The sequence below is a fragment of the Hemiscyllium ocellatum genome, chromosome 1 (assembly GCF_020745735.1).
Source record: "Hemiscyllium ocellatum isolate sHemOce1 chromosome 1, sHemOce1.pat.X.cur, whole genome shotgun sequence".
NCBI lineage: Eukaryota > Metazoa > Chordata > Chondrichthyes > Orectolobiformes > Hemiscylliidae > Hemiscyllium > Hemiscyllium ocellatum.
In genome coordinates, this window is record NC_083401.1 from 37,974,513 (window position 1) to 37,995,714 (window position 21,202).

Below are 21,202 nucleotides of genomic sequence, written 5' to 3' on the forward strand. Positions count from 1 at the left end.
CACGTAGCAGTTATTGAGGTTAGGGGTCTCACTTATGAAAAAGGACATTGCAGTGAAGGGGAAGAAAATATACATTACTGCAAGCGTGAGAGGATATCACAGATGAAACGTGGTTATCAGGAGGGGGAAGAATGGACATTGCAGGGGGAAAGTAGACACGATGGGATGGCAGGGGGAAGGAGTGGATATTGCAGGTGCAGGTCTTTATAGGGAAGAGGAAATGATATTGGAGAGGAGAGATTACATAGGGTTGAGTTTGATGATAACAAGATTAGATATTGCAAACAATAAAATGTAGTTTCGGTTATCTGATGCACAGTAATGTGTGTGTGTGTGTGTGTGTGTGTGTGTGTGTGTCTTTCATTTATGAAGAACTGAACATTGATCACAGATGGTACCAGACCTGCTTACTTCCTTCAGCAATTTATGTTTTTGTTTCAGCTCTTCAGCATCCTTGGTTCAGTGTTTAATTTTAGAGTTTTCATTTAGCCTGTTAACTGCAAACAGGTAGTTATGTGTGCAGTGTTGCTCCATAACCTGTAAATTATAAATGGACAATGATCTGTGAGGAGCTTTTATTATCCCATGGATTTCAGTCCTTTATGTGTCAGGTGGTGATTTTAATCATTTGCATTATTGATAGTCAATTTTGTGTGGACAGCAGGTTTTATCTTGTGGAATTTTGGATTGTAAATTCATTCACAATTGACACAAATGTGGTGTGGGCCTTCATCCTGCAGATTATAAATGAACTTCTATGTCTGTGGTCTTTGTCTTATGCTATGTGAATATTCAGTTCTGTGTTACATATTAGTACGTATTAGAACACTTCTCCATTCCTGACAACATTCTTTATGTCTGCAATTGCCTGTAAGCCCAAAAAAACTTAATTATGTTTTTTGAAGAGGTGACCAAGATGACAGATGAAGGCAGAGCGGTAGACATTGGCCACATGCACTTTAATGTGGCTTTTGATAAGGTTCTGTATGGTAGGCTGTTGAGCAAGATTAGATCACATGAGATGAGATTCCAGGAGAGCAAGCTAATTGGATCCAAAATTGATTGGATGGAAGGAGACAGAAAGTGGTGATAGAGGGTTGTTATTCAGACTGGAGGCCTGTGAACAGCAGTGTACAGCAAGGATCGGTGCTGCCATTTATATAAATGATACACATGAGAATATAAGAGGCATGGTTAATAAGTTTGTGGATGACACTAAAATTAGTGGTACAGTGGACAGTGAAGAAGATTATCTCAGAGTTTGAGAGATGTTGATTAGCTGGACCAATGGGCCGATGAGAGACAGGTGGAGTTTAATTTAGATAAACGTGAGACCAGGGCAGGACTTATATAACCAATGGTAGGGCCCTGGGGAGCGTTGTCGAACAAAGAGTCAGATGAGTGCAGGAACATTGTTCCTCGAAATTGATGTCGCAGATAGACAGGGTGGTTTGCCTTCATTGGTCAGAACACTAAGTATAGGATTTGGGACATCATGTTGTGGCAGTACAACACATTGATAAGGCCATTTCTGGAATACAGAGTACGACTCTGGTCACCCTGCTATAGAAAGGATTTTGTTAAACTGGAAAGGTTGCAGAAAACAGTTCCAAGAACATTGCCAGGACTGGGCGGTTTCAGTTATAGGGAGAGGCTAGATAAGCTGAGACTTTTTTCTCTGGAGCATTGGAGGCTGAGGAGTGACCTTACAAAGGTTAATAAAGTCATGAAGGGCATAGAAAAGGTGACTAGCCAAGGTGTTTTACCCAGGGTAGAGGAGTCCAAAACTGGAACGCATCAATTTAAGGTAAGAGGGGAAAGATTAATAAAGGACCTGAGGGGCAGTTTTTTTCACACAGCTAATGGTGCATATATTGAATGTGATGCCAAAGGAAGTAGTAGATGTGGGTACAGTTACAACATTTAAAAGACATTTGGACTGGTGCATGAGTGGGAAAGATTTAGAGGGATATGGGCCAAATGCAGGCAAATGGGACCAGTACAGTTTAGGAAACTTGGTTGGCATGGGCAGGTTGGACAAAAGGGTTTGTTTCTGTGCTTTATGACTCTTCGGTTCTTTGACAATAGGTGGAAACTTGTGGAGGCAACAGTGGTCTGGGCCATCAGGAATGCCCATTGCATTTGACAGGCCAGCAATATGCACAGTATTCCAGAGCAATTTGCAACCTCCTGGCCCAGCATATCCCCCAATCAACCAAGCTAGGGGATCAATCCTGGTTAGTAGAGAGTGCCAGGAGCAGCACCAGGCGTACCTAAAAAAAGGAGATTTCAAACTGGTGAAGCTACCAAACAGGACCACTTGCATACCAAACAGCATAAGCAGCAAGTGATAGAAAGGGCTGAGCAATCCCACAACCAGCACATCAAATCTATGCTCTGCAGTCCTGAATGATAGTGGATAATTAAACAATTCATGAGAAGAGGAGGCTCCACAAGTATCCTCATCCTGAGTGATAGAAGACCCAGCACATTGGTGAAAACATAAGCCTGAAGCATTTACAACAATCTTTAGCCAGAGGCACTGAGTGGATGATCCATCTTGGTCTCCTCCAATGGTCCCCAGCATCACAGATACCAATGCAATTCAGTCTACATGATATCAAATGTTGTCTGGAGACATTGGTTACTGCAAAGGCTCTGGGCCCTGACAACATTCTGGAATAGTACTGAAGGCTTGTACTCCAGAATTTGCCACTTCCCTCGCTAAGCTCTTCCAGTAGTTTCAACACTGGCATGTACCTAGAAGCTTGTATAACTGAGTAACATGCCACCTTTCAGAGATAAAAGCCAGTCACTGTGCTCTGGACTTAAAAGTCAATACACAATGGAGAGGATTTTAGGTGTAGGGGTGGAGAAGGACCCTATTTCGCTCCTTTTGGTCCTGCCCATTGTATTTCCTGCAGACTCACATGAGGCAAAACCTTTCAATATTCTTACATTCTGTGCAAGGAAGAATATCTTGCTAGGTTGGATATCAGAAAACCCCCCAGGCCTGTCGGGTTGGCGGAAGATTGTTATGGAGCATATTCCCCTGGATTTTCTCACAAATATGGTACACCACAAAACTGAGAATTTTTACACAACATGGCAACCCTTTTTGAAGTACCTGGACACAGATTTATCTGCCACACTAACAAGGGCTTTTATACAGCCGTAACGATTGTGTTTCATGAGTCCAATATCCAGGGAGGAGGAACTGTGAATGTAAGAGTGTTTTGTTTGGCTAGGCTGAGTTATTAATATTTATTTGTTTGTTGTTAGGTATTTATTTAGTTAGTTAAATAGCTAGTTTAGGTTTTTTAAAATTTTATACTTCTCTATATATGTTTATACATTCGTATAGGAAGGTGGGTTGGGGAATTTGTTTTATTATTTGGGTTTAGTTTTGTACTATTTTTATACTGTTTTGAATTGTATTGTTTTGTATTTGTTGTAATATTTAAAAATCTATTTTTTCTTAATAAAAATATATCATAAAAAAAGTCAATACAAGTCTCAAGGTTTTACACAAATGTGGTACTTCATAACCACCACTTTGTTTCATGGTCAGTTTAATTCCAGATTTATGAACCAATTAAATGTAAATTCCACTAGTACATGCAGTGGGATTTGAACCCACATGTCTGTGGCACTACTCCAGGCCTATACCACTACACTACCCCGTATACCAAAGCCTAGCCTTCTTCTCTGCATTCATATCAATACAGTTTGATGACTCACTTTGTTCAGATGCCAGCCAGCAAAAGGATGTCGTTTCTCGTGCCAGATTCTCAGCTTGTAAATGGTTCCCAGGTCGGGGAGTTCAATCTACAAAAGGCAAGAGACACATGAAGAAAATCTTTCAGAATTAATCCAAAGTGAATCATTTCTGCTTTGTTTAATTCAGTCCTGGTCTTTTAGTAAGCAATAATGTAATTGGCTTAAACATGGCTGAATGCAGGCAAGCCCCATTGAAGTCCCATTCAGGACCCATTGCCCTGTGACAGGGACCTCACAGAACCGCTTCTCCAGTATTGTGAAGCTGGAGGATAAAAAAGTTTCAAAGGCATGTATTGCAATACCTGAACAAGGGTGTGGCTCAAAATGGAAGAGACAATACTGCACTGCACACTGTTCTGAATAACAGATACTTTAGTTGTCCTATCTGTTCTTATCTTTCTGTGACTTAATTACTTAATTTTCTAGAAATGAATACCTGCACTTGAAACTTCCTGTCCTGCTCTGTCAACATAGGTGGAGACCTACTGATGTGATTGAAAAGAGGACTGCAACTGGAATTACAAAGATACAACAAGAGAAACTCTGAGAAATTCTTGGTAATGTTCTTTTCATATCCTTAAGAATTTGAACTTGCAATCTTCTACCACAGAGGTGAAAGGAAGAGATCTGGGTCAAACTGGCACTAAAAATAGAGAAGGATTTACCCCTTCCTGCCCTGCAATAGTCTAGTCTTAGGAATGACAATCGGTGTTAGTACAAGAGGAAACTTTCTTTGCATCTACAAGTACTGGTGTGAAATAAACTACTGATAAAGTAGACATGAGCTTAGAAAGATTTTCTTTGCATCTACAAGTACTGGTGTGAAATAAACTACTGATAAAGTAGGCTGAGATCTGTTGCAGGGAAATATGACAGAATTGAGGAGAGTCAAAATACACAGGTTTTGGAGAGGTCCTCTCAGTAATCAATGCAGGATTAGGTTGAAGTGATTAGTGCAGTGTTTATCAAGATGAGGTGATCAAAGGAGCAGAAGGTGTAAGAAGATTAGAGGAAGAAATAGATGTATGACTAAGTTATGTTCTTAGAAAACATGACTACCATCTGGAATGTCTTGGATAGATTCACTGTCTCTAATGCTGTTGTTGGTATCAGTCTGTTACCATATGACAGTGTAGGCAAAAGGTAGGCTCCATCTTGACAAACCATAAACAATTTTATTGCATATAACTTAATAGCTAGCTACATTACATCATCTCAGATACATGCAAATCTTTTACAGAAAAAACAGAAATGGCTGGAAAATTTCAGCAGTTCTCGTAGCATCTGTAGAGAGAAATCAGAGCTAATATTTCTGGTCCAGTGACCTTTCTTCAGAACATCTTCATGATATTCTGTTGGATACCAGGCTCAACTAAGTGTAGATTCACATTACCCCTCCAGCTACAAGTTGTTAATACTGAAAACAATCACTGAACCAGGACACTTGCAATGGGAACACGTAGGCAACTGCTCACCTCCTCCCAAGAACCATCCTTTATATGCTGAAGACCAGAGGTTTTTTTCTTTGCTCTCAGTTGACCATTTTAAATACTAACTACTTTACACAACAATCACTGTTTTCTCAATTAAAATTATGGGTGGACAATAAATTCTGATCTTGCGTCATCCCAGGAATGAATAAAATAAATAATGACCACATCATTGAAGCATTTTGGGCGAAGTTAGTCATGTAAAATATAATCAGGCCAGGAGGCTTTGATTAGGGACAGTGATATCCAATAATTTTCTGTCAAATCCAGAATGTAAATGGTTGACAAGGAGCTTCTTAATATGCGAATGGATGCTGTGAAGAGGGGCACTGATTAATTTATGAGCAGAGTCCAATGGGTGATGGAGAGTAGGATGTGGCTACAGGAGAAAGTATACGGATAAATTCCCATCAGGGTGGAATTTCATGCCAAAGTGGCCTTTATGGATTTGCAGTACATTTGTAAGATGGACTGATGGAGGAACTTAGTCACATAGAAACTGTTATTATTGGACTTTTGCTAACTCCCACAGTATATGCCACCCACCATAAACTTATCTGTTTGTCCAGTTTCAAAATTGTCTGAATTGTTGTCCAGGCACATCGCATCTGATTTCCCTTTGTTACCATACAGCTGGAGGAAAACATTCGCATCTGTTCCTGCATTCTTAATATCGCTTGTCCAGATCCACAATGACCATGGATTTTCTAATGTGAAAAAAGGAGACAGCTTCTTTTAACATGCTCTGCACCAGGTGAATAGGACAGAACTACATCAAGCTGTAGAAGGAATAATGTCCTTTAGAACTTGGACCCCCAAGAGTAGTTCACAGTACAGAAACTCCTTGGATGTTCATGACCTGACTCATGTTCTTATTATTCAGCCTTTCTACCCACTGGTTGATAGATTGGAACAGCATTATCAATGGATGTCCTGTTGTTTTATACTTGATCTTTAACATTTGTTGACTCATTCCATGCTGATGTGGATGTATGAAAAGGCATTCATTTGGTGGTAGGATAAATACTGCTGCAGACTAAGTTGGCTTCAAAGAGTTTGTCACTCTAGGCTCCCCAATAGCAGAGAGCAATGTGCCAGCTCCAAGCTGACAGGCTGATTCTGGGCAATGTGCATTAATCACACGATTTATTTACTCAGGCACACAGTTCTAATCAAATTTTCTTATCCTATTGTCACATGGTTTAACCCATTTTTCTTTCACCTACCCATTTGACCTAATTTTAATGTTGGGAAAGTTTCTGCCTCTACCACTGATGCTGGAAGAGAATCCACAGCCTGAATATTTACACTACTCACTAATTATAGCCATCCATGGGTACAGATAACACTACCTGTGCTGTTCATGAACTGAATAGTCATCTGTAGGGGAATGGGGAGAAAAGTGCAATCAAGCTTCAGTAGTACGAATTAAAGATAGTTAGCATCTCTGAGAGAGAATTGCAAAGACCCAAAAACAACTTGAAGAACAAATGGTTAAAACAGTGAGAAAATGAATAAGCTGCAAGATTCTGTCATGTTTCACTGGTGGTCTTGGGTCTGTCAGTGGAGAGGAGGGTAACCGGTCTCCCCAAAAGAACAGCAAGTCACCAAAATATTTACTGAGATGCCTGTGGGAAAAGCATCAAAAAGTGTGGCACTGAAAAAGCACAGCAGGTCAGGCAGCATCCGAGGAGCAGGAAAATCAACTTTTTGAGCGTAAGGCCTTCATCAGGAATGTGAAGGGCGCATGCCTGAAACATTGACTCTCCTGCTCCTTGGATGCTGCCTGACCTGCTGTGCTTTTCCAGTGACTTTTTTCAACTCTGATCTCCAGAATCTGTAGTCCTCACTTTTTCCTGTGGGAACAGTATGCCAGTCTTAAGGAGAACTGCAATACTAGTGGGAAAAGTATGCCAGTCTTAAGGAGACCTGGTAGTGAAGGCATGTTCAACTGTGACATTCAAAAAGGCATTCAATGTTTATTTGGCTAGAAATAATGGACAAGGGTATTGGGAAAAAGCATGAAATTGAAAATAGGTAACCATGTTCATCTGGAGAGTCAGTGCAGACAATGGGACAAATAGTATCTTTCTGCATTGTAACACTCCAGTGACCTAACTTCAGATGTTAAGTTTAGATGATTGCTCTTATATTTTCAGTTCCATGTTGAGCTTTGTTATTTACAGCACTGTCACTAGTGAACATCCAATTATATTATCCTTCACTGACCGACAATCACTTCATCAATAGCCAGAGACTTTTCCCCAGGGCAGGATTGACTGGTACAAGAAGTCATAGTTTGAAGATATTAAGAGGAAGGTATAAAGGAGGTAGGTTCTTTATGCAGAGAGTTGTGAATGCATGGAATGCGTTGCCAGCTGTGGTGGTGGAAGCAGAGTCATTAGGGACATTAAATGACTGCTGGACATGCACATGGAAAGCAGTGAGTTGAGGGATGCATAGATTAAGTTACTATATTTTACATTAGGATTAAATCTCGGCACAACATTGTGGGCCAAAGGCCTGTTCTGTGCTGTACTTTTCTATGTTCTATGTTCTATCACTCTTCTCTTCCAGATACCCACTGCTAGTTCAATATTCACATCCTCGCAGCTCATATCCCACACACAGATTCTCAGCTATTCCATTATAACATTCACTAAATAACACACAAGACTTTAGGTAACAAGCTCCTCCTCCTCCTTGAGTGTGTGGTGCTAGAAAAGCACAGCAGGTCAGGCAGCATCTGAGGAGCAGGAGAATCGATGTTTCAGGCATAAGCCCTTCATCAGGAAATCTGATACACCATGATTCTAGCACCACACTCACGACTCTGATCTCCAGCATCTGCAGTCCTCACTTTCTCCCCCTCCTTCCTGTAGGGGAAGATAGTGCCCGGTGCCAGGCACAATGTGCTGCTGGACAAGCATCCCTTCTTGCATCTTGAAGAAAACAAATCGGGGCATAATAAGCTGAGGCAAAGCTGAGCTCACAGTCTCTGCTAGCAGAGACACATTGCCCAGGGTTATTAAGACCCTAATCCCCTTTCTCTCTTTGCTGATCAAAGATCAAAGTACGGGGTCTAACTAGAAAACCATATGAGGTGGGGCTACACCCATGATTGCGTGTTGGAATTTCTCAATACATGTCTGTTTGAATTCTATTGCCTGGAAAGATACTGCAACAAATTGCTATGTACTTTTCTGTCTCTTCTGTCGCAGTGAAACCATTTCATAGAGTTCACGTTCAATCAGCCCATCTCCTTCATCTTCATCCAGCCATTTTCTGCAGGGAAATGTCTGTTCAATGCCAGTGAATGCACAGTAAACTATAACCTGTGTAGATCAAAAAGAGGCTGCTAAAAATCATGGTAGAGAACAAATAGCAATTGACACAGATATTCTGGAATTTATTAAGTGCAAGATTTCACAACTATGTTCAGGTTGAAACACAAACATAAATATTATATGAGCAATAATGTAAATTAAATTTGTGAGGTCTATAAAATACAGCTGTTTGTAGTACTGTACATGCATGAAAATATTGCTAGGATTGCACATTGGCAGGAGAATGTGTGTATGTAGGTTGAAATGTGCTAACCAGGAAATGGCACGGGTCAGAGGAATATGCATGATCACATACCGAATATCACATAGCTGGACTATGTAACATAATGTGATGTGTTACAGAATAATATTACGCATGGATTGAAAAATGTTACGTATGTGGAGTGTGTTACTGCTACAGACACATGATTACTCCATGGATTGTAATTATTTGTAAACATATTACTATCACTTGTTCAACTGCCTTCCGTTGTCTCTTTGCACCCTTGCCTTGGGTCCCACAATGCACATTCTGCATTCACAATTCACCCAGCAACTTTGACCAGAGAAACAGCTGGATGAAGGTGGACATGTTGTAATGGGAAATAATTAAGTGGAGGAAAGACAATGGTTAAAGTTCTTCCATCTACGGCTGACCATTTTATTGGATGGTTGCAAAGAGAATGACGTGGTGGAATTTGTCATAGTTGCAGGTGAATTTGGAAGGTGAGTCAACAACCATCTAATCTGATGAACATAAAACTACCTTATTATTTGTTAATCAGGGGTAAGTTCTTTCCTGGGCTCTCATGAATTAATTTCATAAGCAAGCCAATTTTACAGCTGAAATATAAAATCAAATAGTTGGACTTATGCGTGCAAAAATAAATCTGCTTTTCAAATTATCCTTTGATTTTGATTTCATTACTGACTGGTTATGACACAGTATAGGATTATAATGTTGTGTTAAATTAATGTCTATCCATGAGATGTGTGGTGACAAACTTTTTAAAAAATTCTTTATACGAGGTAAAGGTTCACAACATTTGGGAGTTTAAAAATGTTACCCACTGGATATTGTTACTCCATTCCTTACCTTCTCACAGAACCATCCTGAACTGACACCACAGTTATCATGGCCGATGGTAACCCTGCTGAGTGGGCTGAGCAGGGCAGCCAACTCCACGTTAAAGATGTCTGTTATTCCACGTTCAAACTGGCCACCTTCTAGGAAGATTTTTCCACTGTTTTTAAGACCCTTGGATCCATGGAGAATGATATGCACTTTTGAGTTCGTCCCAGCTCCTCTGATATCACCGGTTACTACAGAAACATTGTAAACAATCCCTGGAAAATCAAATTTGATTCTAAAATTAGAATGTGTTGCTCATAGTGGGAAGAAGCATAATTCATGAAACAATCCTAACCAGAGAGTCACTAGTTCAAATCAATTCTGACGAGAAAGCTGTGGGCATATAAGAACAGTAGTATAGCAGTAGGGAGGTCATATTTTGTCTGTATAGGACATTGGACAGACCACTTATGGAATACTGGGTTTAGTTCTAGTCTCGCTCCTATAGGAAGGATGTTGTGAAACTTGAAAGGGTTCAGAAAAGATTTACAAGGATGTAGCCAAGATTCGAGGGTCTGAACTACAGAGAGACACTGGGGCTGCTTTTCCTGGAGGGTTGGAGGGTAATGGGTGACCTTGTAGAGGTTTATAAAGTCATGAGAGACATGGACAGTGTAAGTAAACAAGGTCTTTTGCCGGACTGGGGGAGTCCAAAACTAGAGGGCAGGTTTAACATGAGAGGGGAAAGGGAACCAAGAGACAACTTTTTCACGCAGAGGGTGGTGAGTGTATGATATAAGCTGTCAGAAGAAGTGGTAGAGGCTAGTATAAATACAACATTTAAAAGGCATCTGGATGGGTATATCAATAGGAAGGGTTTAGAGGGATACGGATCAAATACTGGCAAATGGGACTGGATTTATTGGAATATCTGGGCAGTATAGATAAGTTGGACTGAAGGGTCTGTTTCCATGCTGTAGATCTCTATGATTCTATGTGGATCTGAATGCAGGCAAGATAAATGGAATGTATACTTCCATTTTTGACACTTCTATTGATCCACAATGGTTTGGAACAGCCTCAATGTTGAGTAGGTTACATATCACTTTGGGAACAATTGCAGGGAGTTCTTTTGGTGTCCTGACCAAAATGTCTCTCTCAATCTACACTGACAGAATCAACGCCACCTGATCATTCATTTCAATACTGTTTGTTGGATTTTGTTGTGCCCATTGTGTTGTTGCCATGCAACCTTACTAACAACAGCAATTAATTGCATGTGTTTCCTTTAGGAGTTGCTGAAAAATGTGCTAAAGGGCTACACAAATGCAAGTGAATTATACTCTTGGCAAGCTTAGAGAGGGCGCAGAGATTTATCAAGAACAGAGATGAGGGACTTCTTGTTATATGGAGAGATTAGAGAAAATGGGATTTACCTTCTTAGAGAAAAGAAGGTTAAGGTTTAACAAAAGCATTCAAAAGGAGTTTTGACAGTGCTGATAAGAAAAAAAAACTTGTTATTGGCAGGAGGAGCAACAACGTGAGTACACAGATTTTGAACAATAGGAAAGAGAACCAGAGAAAGATGAAGTGCAAGGTTTTACACATTGAACTGGAATGAATGACTAGAAAGTCAGAAGCAGGTTCAATTGTAACTTTCAGAATGGAATTGAATAAATACTTTGGAGAGCAAGGGAAAACAAACAGGGGAGTAAGAATAGAGTTAATGAGTCATAGAGTCATAGAAATGTTCAGCACGGAAACAGACCTTCAGTCCAACTCGTCCACACCTACCAGATATCTCAACCTAACCTAGTCCCATTTGCCAGCACTTGGCCCATATCCCTCCAAACCCTCCTTAATCATATACCCATCCGGGTGCCTTTTAAGTGCTGTAATTGTACCAGCCTCCACCACTTCCTCTGGCAGCTCATTCCATATACACACTGCCCTCTACGTGAAAAAGTTGCCCCTTAAGTCCCTTTTAAATTTTTCCCTTCTCACCCTAAGCCTACGCCCTCTAGTTCTGGACTCCCCCAATACAGGGGAAACACCTTGTCTATTTTCCTATCCATGCCCCCCATTAATTTATAAACCTCTACAAGGTCACTCTTCAGCCTTCGACACTCCGGGAAAACAGCCCCAGCCTGTTCAACCTCTCCCTATAGCTCAAATTCTCCAACCTTGGCAACATCCTTGTAAATCTTTTCTGAACCCCTTCAAGTTTCACAATATCCTTCTGAAAGGAAGGAGACCAGAATTGCACACAATATTCCAAAAGTGGCCTAATCAATGTCCTGTACAGTCGCAATATGATCTCTGAACTCTGACACTCAATGCTCTGACCAATAAATGAAAGCATACCAAATGCCTTCTTCACTATCCTATCTATCTGTGGCTCTACTTTCAAGGAACTATGAACCTGCACTCCAAGGTCTCTTTGTTCAGCAACACTCCCTCGAACCTTACCATTAAGTGTATAAGTCCTGCTCTGATTTACTTTTCCAAAATGCAGCACCTCGCATTTATCTAAATTAAACTCCATCTACCACTCCTCAGCTCATTTGTCCATCTGGTCAAGATCTCATTGTACTCTTTGTGGTAAACTTCTTCGCTGTCCACTATACCTCCAATTTTGGTGTCATCTGCAAACTTACTAACTATACCTCCTATGTTCACATCCTAATCATTTATATAAATGATGAAAAGTAGTGGACCCAGCACCAATCCTTGTGGCACACCACTGGTCTTCTACCATCAAGCTAGTTCTGTATCCAAATGGCTAGTTCTCCCTGTATTCCATGAGATCTAACCTTGCTCACCAGTGTCCCATGAGGAACCTTGTCAAATGTCTTACTTAAGTCCATACTGATTATGTCCACCACTCTGCCCTCATCAATCCTCATCGTTACTTCTTCAAACAAATCAATCAAGTTTGTGAGACATGATTTTCCACACACAAAGTCATGTTGACTATCCCTAATCAGTCGTTGCCTTTCCAAATACATGTAAATCATGTCCATCAGGATTCTCTCCAACTACTTGCCCACTACTGATGTCAGACTCACCAGTCAATAGTCCCCTGGCTTGTCCTTAGCACCTTTCTTAAAGAGTGGCACAACGTTAGCTAACATCCAGTCCTCTGCCACCTCACCTGTGACTATTGCTGACACAAATATTTCAGCAAGGTGCCCAGCAATCACTTCCCTAGCTTCCCACAGGGTTTTAGGGCACTCCTGATCAGGTCTTGGGGATTTATCCACTTTTATGCATTTCAAGGCATCCAAGCACCTCCTCCTCTGCAATATGGATATTTTTCAAGATGTCACCGTCTATTTCCCCACATTCTATATCTTCCATGTCCTTCTCCAAGTAAACACTAATGCAAAATACTTGTTTAATATCTCTCCCATCTCCTGCAGCTCCATACATGGGCCTTCTTGCTGATCTTTGAGGGCCGTATTGTCTACCTAGTTACTCTTTTGTACTTAGTTTATTCATAAAAACTCTTTGGATTCTCCGTAAACATATTTGCCAAAGCTATCTCATATCCCCTTTTTGCCCTCCTGATTTCCCTCTTAAGTGTACTCCTATTGCCTTTATACTCTTCTAAGGATCACGCGATCTCTCCTGTCTATACCTGACATATGCTTCAATCTTTTTCTTAGCCAAAGCCTCAATTTCTCTAGTCATCCAGCATTCCCTACACCTACCAGCCTTTCCTTTCTCCCTAATGAGAATATAGTGTCTCTGGACTCTCGTTGGCTCATTTTTGAAGGCTTCCCATTTTCCAGCCATTCCTTTACCTGTGAACATATGCCCCCAGTCAACTTTTGAAAATTCTTGCCTAATACCATCAAAATTGGCCTTCCTCAAATTTAGAACTCAATTTTCAGTTCTGGTCTATCCTTTCTCATCACTATTTTTAAACTGATAGAATTATGGTAGCTGGCCCCAAAGTGCTCTCCCACTGACACCTCAGTCACCCGCCTTGCCTCAGTCACCCGCCCTGGCTCAGTCACCCGCCCTGGCTCAGTCACCTGCCCTGCCTTAGTCACCTGCCCTGACTCAGTCACCTGCACCTTTTCTTCCCTGGATGTATTCCCAGGAACATTCTCCCTAACTACAGTAGTAATGTTATCCCTTACCAAAAATGCCACCCCTCCTCTCTTGCCCCCCTTTCTATCCTTCCGACAGCATTTATATCCTGGAACATTAAGCTGCCAGTCCTGTCCACCACTGAGCCACATTTCTGTAATTGCTATGATATCCCTGTCCCATGTTCATAACCATACCCTGAGTCCATCTGCCTCTTGCATTGAAATAAATGCGGTTTAATTTATCAGTCCTAGCTTGTTCTCTGCTTTGTTCCCATCTGCCTTGGCTGTTTGACTTGCTTCTTTTCCTAGCTACACGAGTCTCAGACTGCTCTCTTTCCCACTATTTCCCTTGGTCCCACCGCCACCCCCGCTCCCCACCTTACTAGTTTCAATCCTCCCGAGCAGCTCTGGCAAATCTCCCTGCAGTACATTAGTCCTCTTCCAATTCAAGTGCAATTTGTCCTTCCTATACAGATCACTTCTATGCCAGAAGAGATTCCAATTATCCAAAAATGTGAACCCTTCTCCCCTGCACCAGCTCCTCAACCACACATTCATCTGCTCTATCCTCCTATTCCTACCCTCACTTGCTCATTGCACCAGGAGTAATCCAGAGATTATTAGCCCCGACGGCCTCCTTTTTAAATTCCTGCCTAATATCTGACATTCTGTCCTCAAAGTCTCATCATTTTCCCTTCCTATGTTGTTAGTTCCATTTACAATTATCTCTTGCCTTTCCCTCTCTCACTTTGAGAATATTCTGCACTGTCTCCAAGATATCCTTGATTCTAGCACCAGGGATGTGACACACCATTCTGATTTCTCGCTGCAGGCTGCAGAAAAGTCTGTCTATGCCTCTGACTAGAGAGTCCCCTGTCATAATCGATCACTTGGAACCTGATGTACTCTCCGTTACATCAGAGCCAGTCTCGATACCAGAAACTTGGCTGTTCATGCTACATTCCCCTTAGAGTCCATCACTCCCTACATTTTCCAAAGCAGCATACTAGTTTGATATGGGGATAGCCACAGGAGACTCCTGCACTACCTGCCTACCCCTCCTACCTTTTGTGGAGTTAACCCATCGACCTGACTGTATCTGCGGCTTTTCTCCCTCCCTATAACTGCCATTCATCACATCCCTAGCCCCTGTAAATTCCTTATTGCCTCTAACTGCCCAACTGATCCATGTGATCTGATAGGATTCCCAACCAAAGACACTTCCTGCAGACATAACCATCAGTAACAAGGAAACTCTCCCTAAACTCCACATCCGACAGGAAGAGCACATTATTCTACTAAAGGCCATCTTTGCTCCTTCACAATCTACAGACCCAGAAAATAGTACCATCTTATTGCTCTAAAGAAAACACTGCCCCAGGCAAACAACACTTTTTTTTTGAAATTAAGAGACAGTTCTCAATGAAGCATATAATCAAGAAGGAACTCAGTCTACTTACTATTATAGATTTACAGCAAGGCTACACTTAAAAACTATCTGTTCCTGCGCTGTGAGCTCTCCCATACAGGTCCTTCCAAGGTCAGCTGTGAATTTTCTGTTTGTTTATTTTTTCTAGACACACTCCAATGTTCAGGGATAATTGAATTCAAACAGCAAAGGCAGTAACTGTGCAGATTCCCTGCTGTGGCAGTCAACAGTATCGGTTTCTTTCTCTGACCATGTGGTCAGTGCCTTTGTCTGCCTTTCTCATTTTTAAAGTGCTTTGTTTTGATCTTCTGCCCCCCCAGAGTTTCAAAACAATGTAACAGTATATAAAACAGTAATTGCTGCTCTTGGAATTCGAGGAAATCACCTCAAACACCTAAAGTACCTCAAAAAATGAGCAGCTCTTACAGCCACATTTTTTCCCAACGTCCATCTTGGATTACCCAGAATGCAAACTGGGAGAATATACTGACATGGGCTGCCAAATCAGGAATGTTCTAAACGTGTACTGAAATAGCCTGTTCTATCAATTGTAAATTCATACAAAAGATAAAGAGAGTATAATTAAATAAAACATGGATCAAAAAACATAGCTCCACTTTCCAAACCATTGACTGCAATGCTGGACTGAAATAAATATCCTTCACAAGCATTCAGATCACATTAAATTGTTGTTTTAGTGTAGCATAAGTGATCATTTTGGTAGAAAGGTTACAAAATGGTAGCAAAGCACCATGAATGCTGGAGATTTGAATTAACAACAGAAATTGTTGGAAAAGCTCAGCAGGTCCTGCTGTATCAGTGAGAGAGAGAGAGAGAGTTAACATTTTGAGTCCAATGACTCATCTTCAGAACAGTGGATGCTCCAAACAGGAATCATACTGGACTCAAAACATTAACTTAGATGCTTCCTCCACGGACACTGCTGGGCTCTCTGAGTATCCTCAGCACTTCCTTCATACAAAATAACAGAAAAGCTTAAAATGCCAACTAAGGACTCAAAAAATCAGGAAAAGATATATTCTTCAGACTTTTCATACAAAGAATCATTGCTAGACCTTTCTCTTTACTGGCATTGTTGAGAGGCTGTGCATCATTAAATTCCAAACTTCTTCTCACCTGTGGTCTGACTTCCTCCAACCAGAATGTCCCGTTGAATTTTACCATCATCTTCATCCAGTGCAAACCAACGATTCACTGGGAATTCGACAACAGTTTTATTTCCAATGTCATCTATAATCACCTAAAAGATATATGTCAGAAGACTGATGATTAGGTTAAAGTTCAGAAACATTTTCAATGTTGTCAGGTTGTTGAATTTCCAAACTTTGCCTTCACATTATATAGGAGTACGACAGGATCCCACCAGTTCTTTGGAAATGCATCCCACATTCATCCCAAATCTCAAGGTTCAGACATGACTGGAGCATGTGTTTTCAAGGGATGAGTGAGGAATATCATTATGGTGCCTCGCAGCAACTCAAAAAACTTGCCAAGCCAGTAGAAAATCTTCAACTGGATTCAAAATCTCTCAAGTTTTGAATTTTTAAGTTATTTAGGGTGGCACAGTGGCTCAGTGGTTAGCACTGCTGCCTCACATCACCAGGGACCCGGGTTTAATCCCTGCCTCGGGGCAATTGTCTGTGTGGACTTTGCACATTCTCCTTGTGTCTGCGCAGGTTTCCTCTGAGTGCTCCAGTTTCCTCCCACAATCCAAAGGTGTGCAGGGCAGGTGAATTGGCCATGCTAAATTGACCATTGTGTTAGGTACATTAGTCAGGGATAAATATAGGGGTCTGGGTGGGTTACTCTTTGGAGGGTCAGTGTGGACTTGTTGGGCCAAAGGGCTGGTTTCCACACTGTAGGGGATCTAATCTGACGCTAATCAATCGCTCCTCAAATAATTGTTGGAGAATTCAAACGATTTCAAATTTTCACTGGCCTAACTACTAATGGGTGCAACAAAAGCTATTTACATTCATATTGTATCTTTAATATATTAAACATTCCCAACATGACAGGTATTATCCAACAAATATTTGATGCAGAGCCACATATTAGCTTAGTTAAAGTGATAGGGGTTTAAAGAGGGCCTTAAAGGAGCAAAGCCACACAGAGGGGTGGAAAGGTTTAGGGAGGGAATTCCAATCTGCAGGCTGAAGAATTAATAGAAATTTGGTACATCTTACCTAGGCATTCACTATCTCTAGCCACCTCTTACAAAATTCAAGGATGAAGATCATTGGGTTCTGGGCACTTGTTAACTTCCAGTCACATTAATTTCTCCATTATTACATTTTTAACTAATACTAATTGCTTACACTTCCCCACTCTCATTAGGCTCTTGGATCTCAATTATTAAAAGGTGACTGACCCAAAGGGCTCACTTCGCTTCACTACAATTTCTCTATTTCATTGTTAAATTCTCTGCCTGTACCGGACTCATGTTTGTCTTCGGTAATCCTTTTAGAGATGGAAACAGGGCAGGCTTACTGATGGGTGTCATGGATCAAGCACTCGAAAGCAAACACAAAGGGAAGATGTGAGAGTAACATTGCATGATTGACAGGGGCAGGAAGTGGGAGTGGTGATAGGTGGAACTAGCAGGATTTCCTGTGGATTACATTATTCAGTGGATTATGCTTTGTGTGACATTCACATGAAAAGGAGTGCAGGCACGGGCAGTGGTTACTTACAACCCAACTGAAATTGGAAAATCCAAAGGAAAGGGAAAGAGATTTATCGAACTGCAAGGCATTACAGACTTACTATTTTTAGTGCAATCAACCCAATCTACCAAACTTCTAAAGTCCATCAAACCTCATTCTTATTTCTCTGGCATCTCACTACATTGTCCCCATCAATGATGTCTCAGACAACTTAGTTGATGAACCAATAAATCTTCAACCTGGGGGAAGATGTTCCCTTCTAGCTTGCAGATTTCTGAAGTTTTAATTTGGATGTTAGTTTCCAGATATCCACAAAACCTGGATTAGTAACGAAGGAGTAAGGAATGACAAAAATAGTGCCAATGGTAAAAAAAGAACAGCAAAGTGAAAACCTGGTGCTAACCAATGAATTAAGCTGACCTTCAGAAAGCAATGAGAAAGTGAGGACTGCAGATGCTGGAGATCAGAGTCAAAAAGTGTGGAAAAGCACAGCTGGTCAGATAGCATCTGAGGAGCAGGTTGAAGGGCTTATTCCCGAAACATTGAATCTCTAATCCTCCAATGTTGCCTGACTCTCTGTGTTTTGCCGGTGCCACACTTTTCGACTCTTCAGAAAACACGTGCTGGTGAAGGGTGAGGGACCTGTTTGCGACTATAACTGAAGACTTAAAAAGTGCATGCATCACATGGCATGCTCAGTCTCATTTTAGGAGTAACGGAGGCTCATTTTCATTTCAAGGAACTGAGGATCCTAACTTTGAGGTTGGACGGTTTAAATACATGTCCCAGCTGATGCAAGTAAGTAATCAAATAAAAAAGCACCCTCAATGAACCCCCATCTACAGACGGGGCCTCATAGTGAGTGATGAGGATGGCCAACAAGTTTAATTGGCAAGAAAAGCTGCCCAGTTCTTTCAGATAGCCAGTACAGACAATAAATGGGTTTAATCTGTATAGTCCACTTGTATAGTGCCATGGTTCTGGCTCAGTAGGTGACCTGTACTACTTCGGAGAAATGAGAATGCCTGAGAATGTTTGACGGCAGATCTAAGAAAAGATAGATACCTTGTCCAGGAACCAGCCAGCTGAGGATCCTTTGCTATTGTGACCAATCGTAATTTTTTTCAGGCGTCCCAGATTGGGTGATTCAATTGTGAACTTGTCTTCACTCCCTCTTTCAAAATTGTCTTTGTCATTGTCCAGTCGTCTTTCCCCTAAAGGAAACTAAACTTAGGATAAAAGATTTACTGAAAGCATGTCCTGAAATACATAAAATGGAAGAGAGAGTACAAAAAGGAAATAGCCCCCTTAGAAAATGACGCTGGAGAGACAGATTTGGGAAGAAAAAAACAGCATCATATCATAGAATCTCTACAGTGTGGTAATAGGCCATTCGGCCCACTGCTTCTCCAAAGAACATCCCATCCAGATCCACCCCTCTACCCTATAACTCATCACCCATCCACCTTCTGTGCACATCCCTAGACAATGGGAAATTTAGTACAGCCAATCCACCTAACCTGCACATCTCTAGACTGTGGAAGGATACTGCCACACCCAGAGAAAACCCTTGCAGACACAACGGTGGACACACAACCTCCACACAGCCAGTCACCCAAGGTTGGAATCGAACCCAAGTCCCTAGTGCTGTGAGGCAGCAGTGCTAACCACCCTCTATCCCCAGAGGGGGTAAATTCAGAACAGAAATGCGGAGACATTTCTTCAGCCAGAGAGTGGTGGGCCTGTGGAATTCATTGCCGCAGAGTGCAATGGAGGCCAGGACGCTAAATGTCTTCAAGGCAGAGATTGATAGATTCTTGATGTCTCGAGAAATTAAGGGCCAAGGGGAGAATGCAGGTAAGTGGAGTTGAAATGCCCATCAGCCATGACTGAATGGCGGAGTGGGCTCGATGGGCCAAATGGCCTTACTTCCACTCCTATGTCTTATGGTCTTATGGTCTTAACCACTAAGCCACCGTATTGTCCACAGTCTTTATGGTAGAAGATACTTTGAACATGCATTTATATTAAAGAATATGGACAGGATTTAAGTACCATCACCATCAGTAAACAAATTGTATTTTACAACCTAATGAGGCTAAAGGCAGGTAAGTCCCTTGGACCCAGTGGCTTGCATCCTGGGGTCCTAAAGATGGAGCTGCAGAGATAGCAAATGCATTGAGTGTAATTTTCCAAAAAAAGAATGAGTTCTGCAGTAGTACCAGGAGATTGGGAAACTGTGATTGTGGCATCTCTATTCAGAAAGGGAAGGAGGCACAAAGTGGGTAATTATAGGTTGACTAGCCTATCATCTCTTGTTGGAAAAGTATTAGCATCAATTATTAAGGAAATAATAGCAGAACATTTATTTGCATCAATGTTCACTGTGGAGAAGGATATGGAAGATACAGAACTTGGGGAAATAAATAGCGATATTTTGGAACATGTCCATATTGCAGAGGAGAAGGTGCTGAATGGCTTAAAACATATAAAAGTGGATAACTCCCCAGGACCTGAATAGATGTACCCTAGAATTCTGTGGGAAGCTAGGGAAGTGATTGCTGGGCCTCTTGCTGAGATATTTGGATCATTGATAGTCACAGGTGAGGTGGAAGAAGGCTAGAGTTGGCTAACTTGGTGCCATTATTTAAGAAAGTTGATAAAGAAAAGCCAGGGAACTATAAACTGGTCAGCTTGACATCAGTGGTGGGCAAGTTGTTGGAGAGGATTTTGAGAGACAGGATTTACATGTATTTGGAAAGGAGAAAGTGAGAACTGCACATGCTGGAAATCAGAGTTGAGAGTGTGTGCTGGAAAAGCACAGCAGGTCAGGCAGCATCCAAGCAGCAGGGGAATTGATGTTTCGGGCATAAGCCCTTCATCAGGAATCTTTGTATTTGGAAAGGCAAGGACTGATTATGGATAGTCAACATGGCTTTGTGTATGGGAAATTGTGTCTCACTGACTTGAGTTTTTTGAAGAAGTAGAGGATTAATGAGGGCAGCGTGGTGGAAGTGCTCTGTGTGGACTTCAGTAAGGCATTTGACAAGGTTTCTCATGGTAGACTGATTAGCAAGCTTAGTTCACAGGGAATACAGGGAGAACTAGCCATTTGGATACAGAACAGGCTCGAAGGTAGAAGACAGAGGGTGGTCATGGAGGGTTGCTTTGCAGACTGGAGGCCTGTGACCAGCGACATGCCACAAGGATTGGTGCTGTGTCCACTGCTTTTTGTTTTTTATATAAATGATTGAGATATAGTTAGTAAGTTTGCAGACAACACCAAAATTGGAGGTGTAGTGTATAGCGAAGAAGGTT

General features: G+C 41.4%; 1 protein-coding gene across 1 annotated transcript in view; it reads right to left on the reverse strand.

Annotated features, from left to right (window-relative positions):
* LOC132818151 (lipoxygenase homology domain-containing protein 1-like) overlaps positions 1-21,202 on the reverse strand; it is a 216,951-nt gene that overhangs the window by 84,420 nt on the left and 111,329 nt on the right. The window contains exons 16-21 of the mRNA XM_060828922.1: positions 18,950-19,098; positions 16,335-16,458; positions 9,693-9,943; positions 8,470-8,605; positions 5,817-5,977; positions 3,742-3,828 (exon numbers count right to left, since the gene is read on the reverse strand). Of these exons, the coding sequence (XP_060684905.1) occupies positions 3,742-3,828; positions 5,817-5,977; positions 8,470-8,605; positions 9,693-9,943; positions 16,335-16,458; positions 18,950-19,098 (908 nt within the window). The remainder of the gene's footprint in view (positions 1-3,741; positions 3,829-5,816; positions 5,978-8,469; positions 8,606-9,692; positions 9,944-16,334; positions 16,459-18,949; positions 19,099-21,202) is intronic.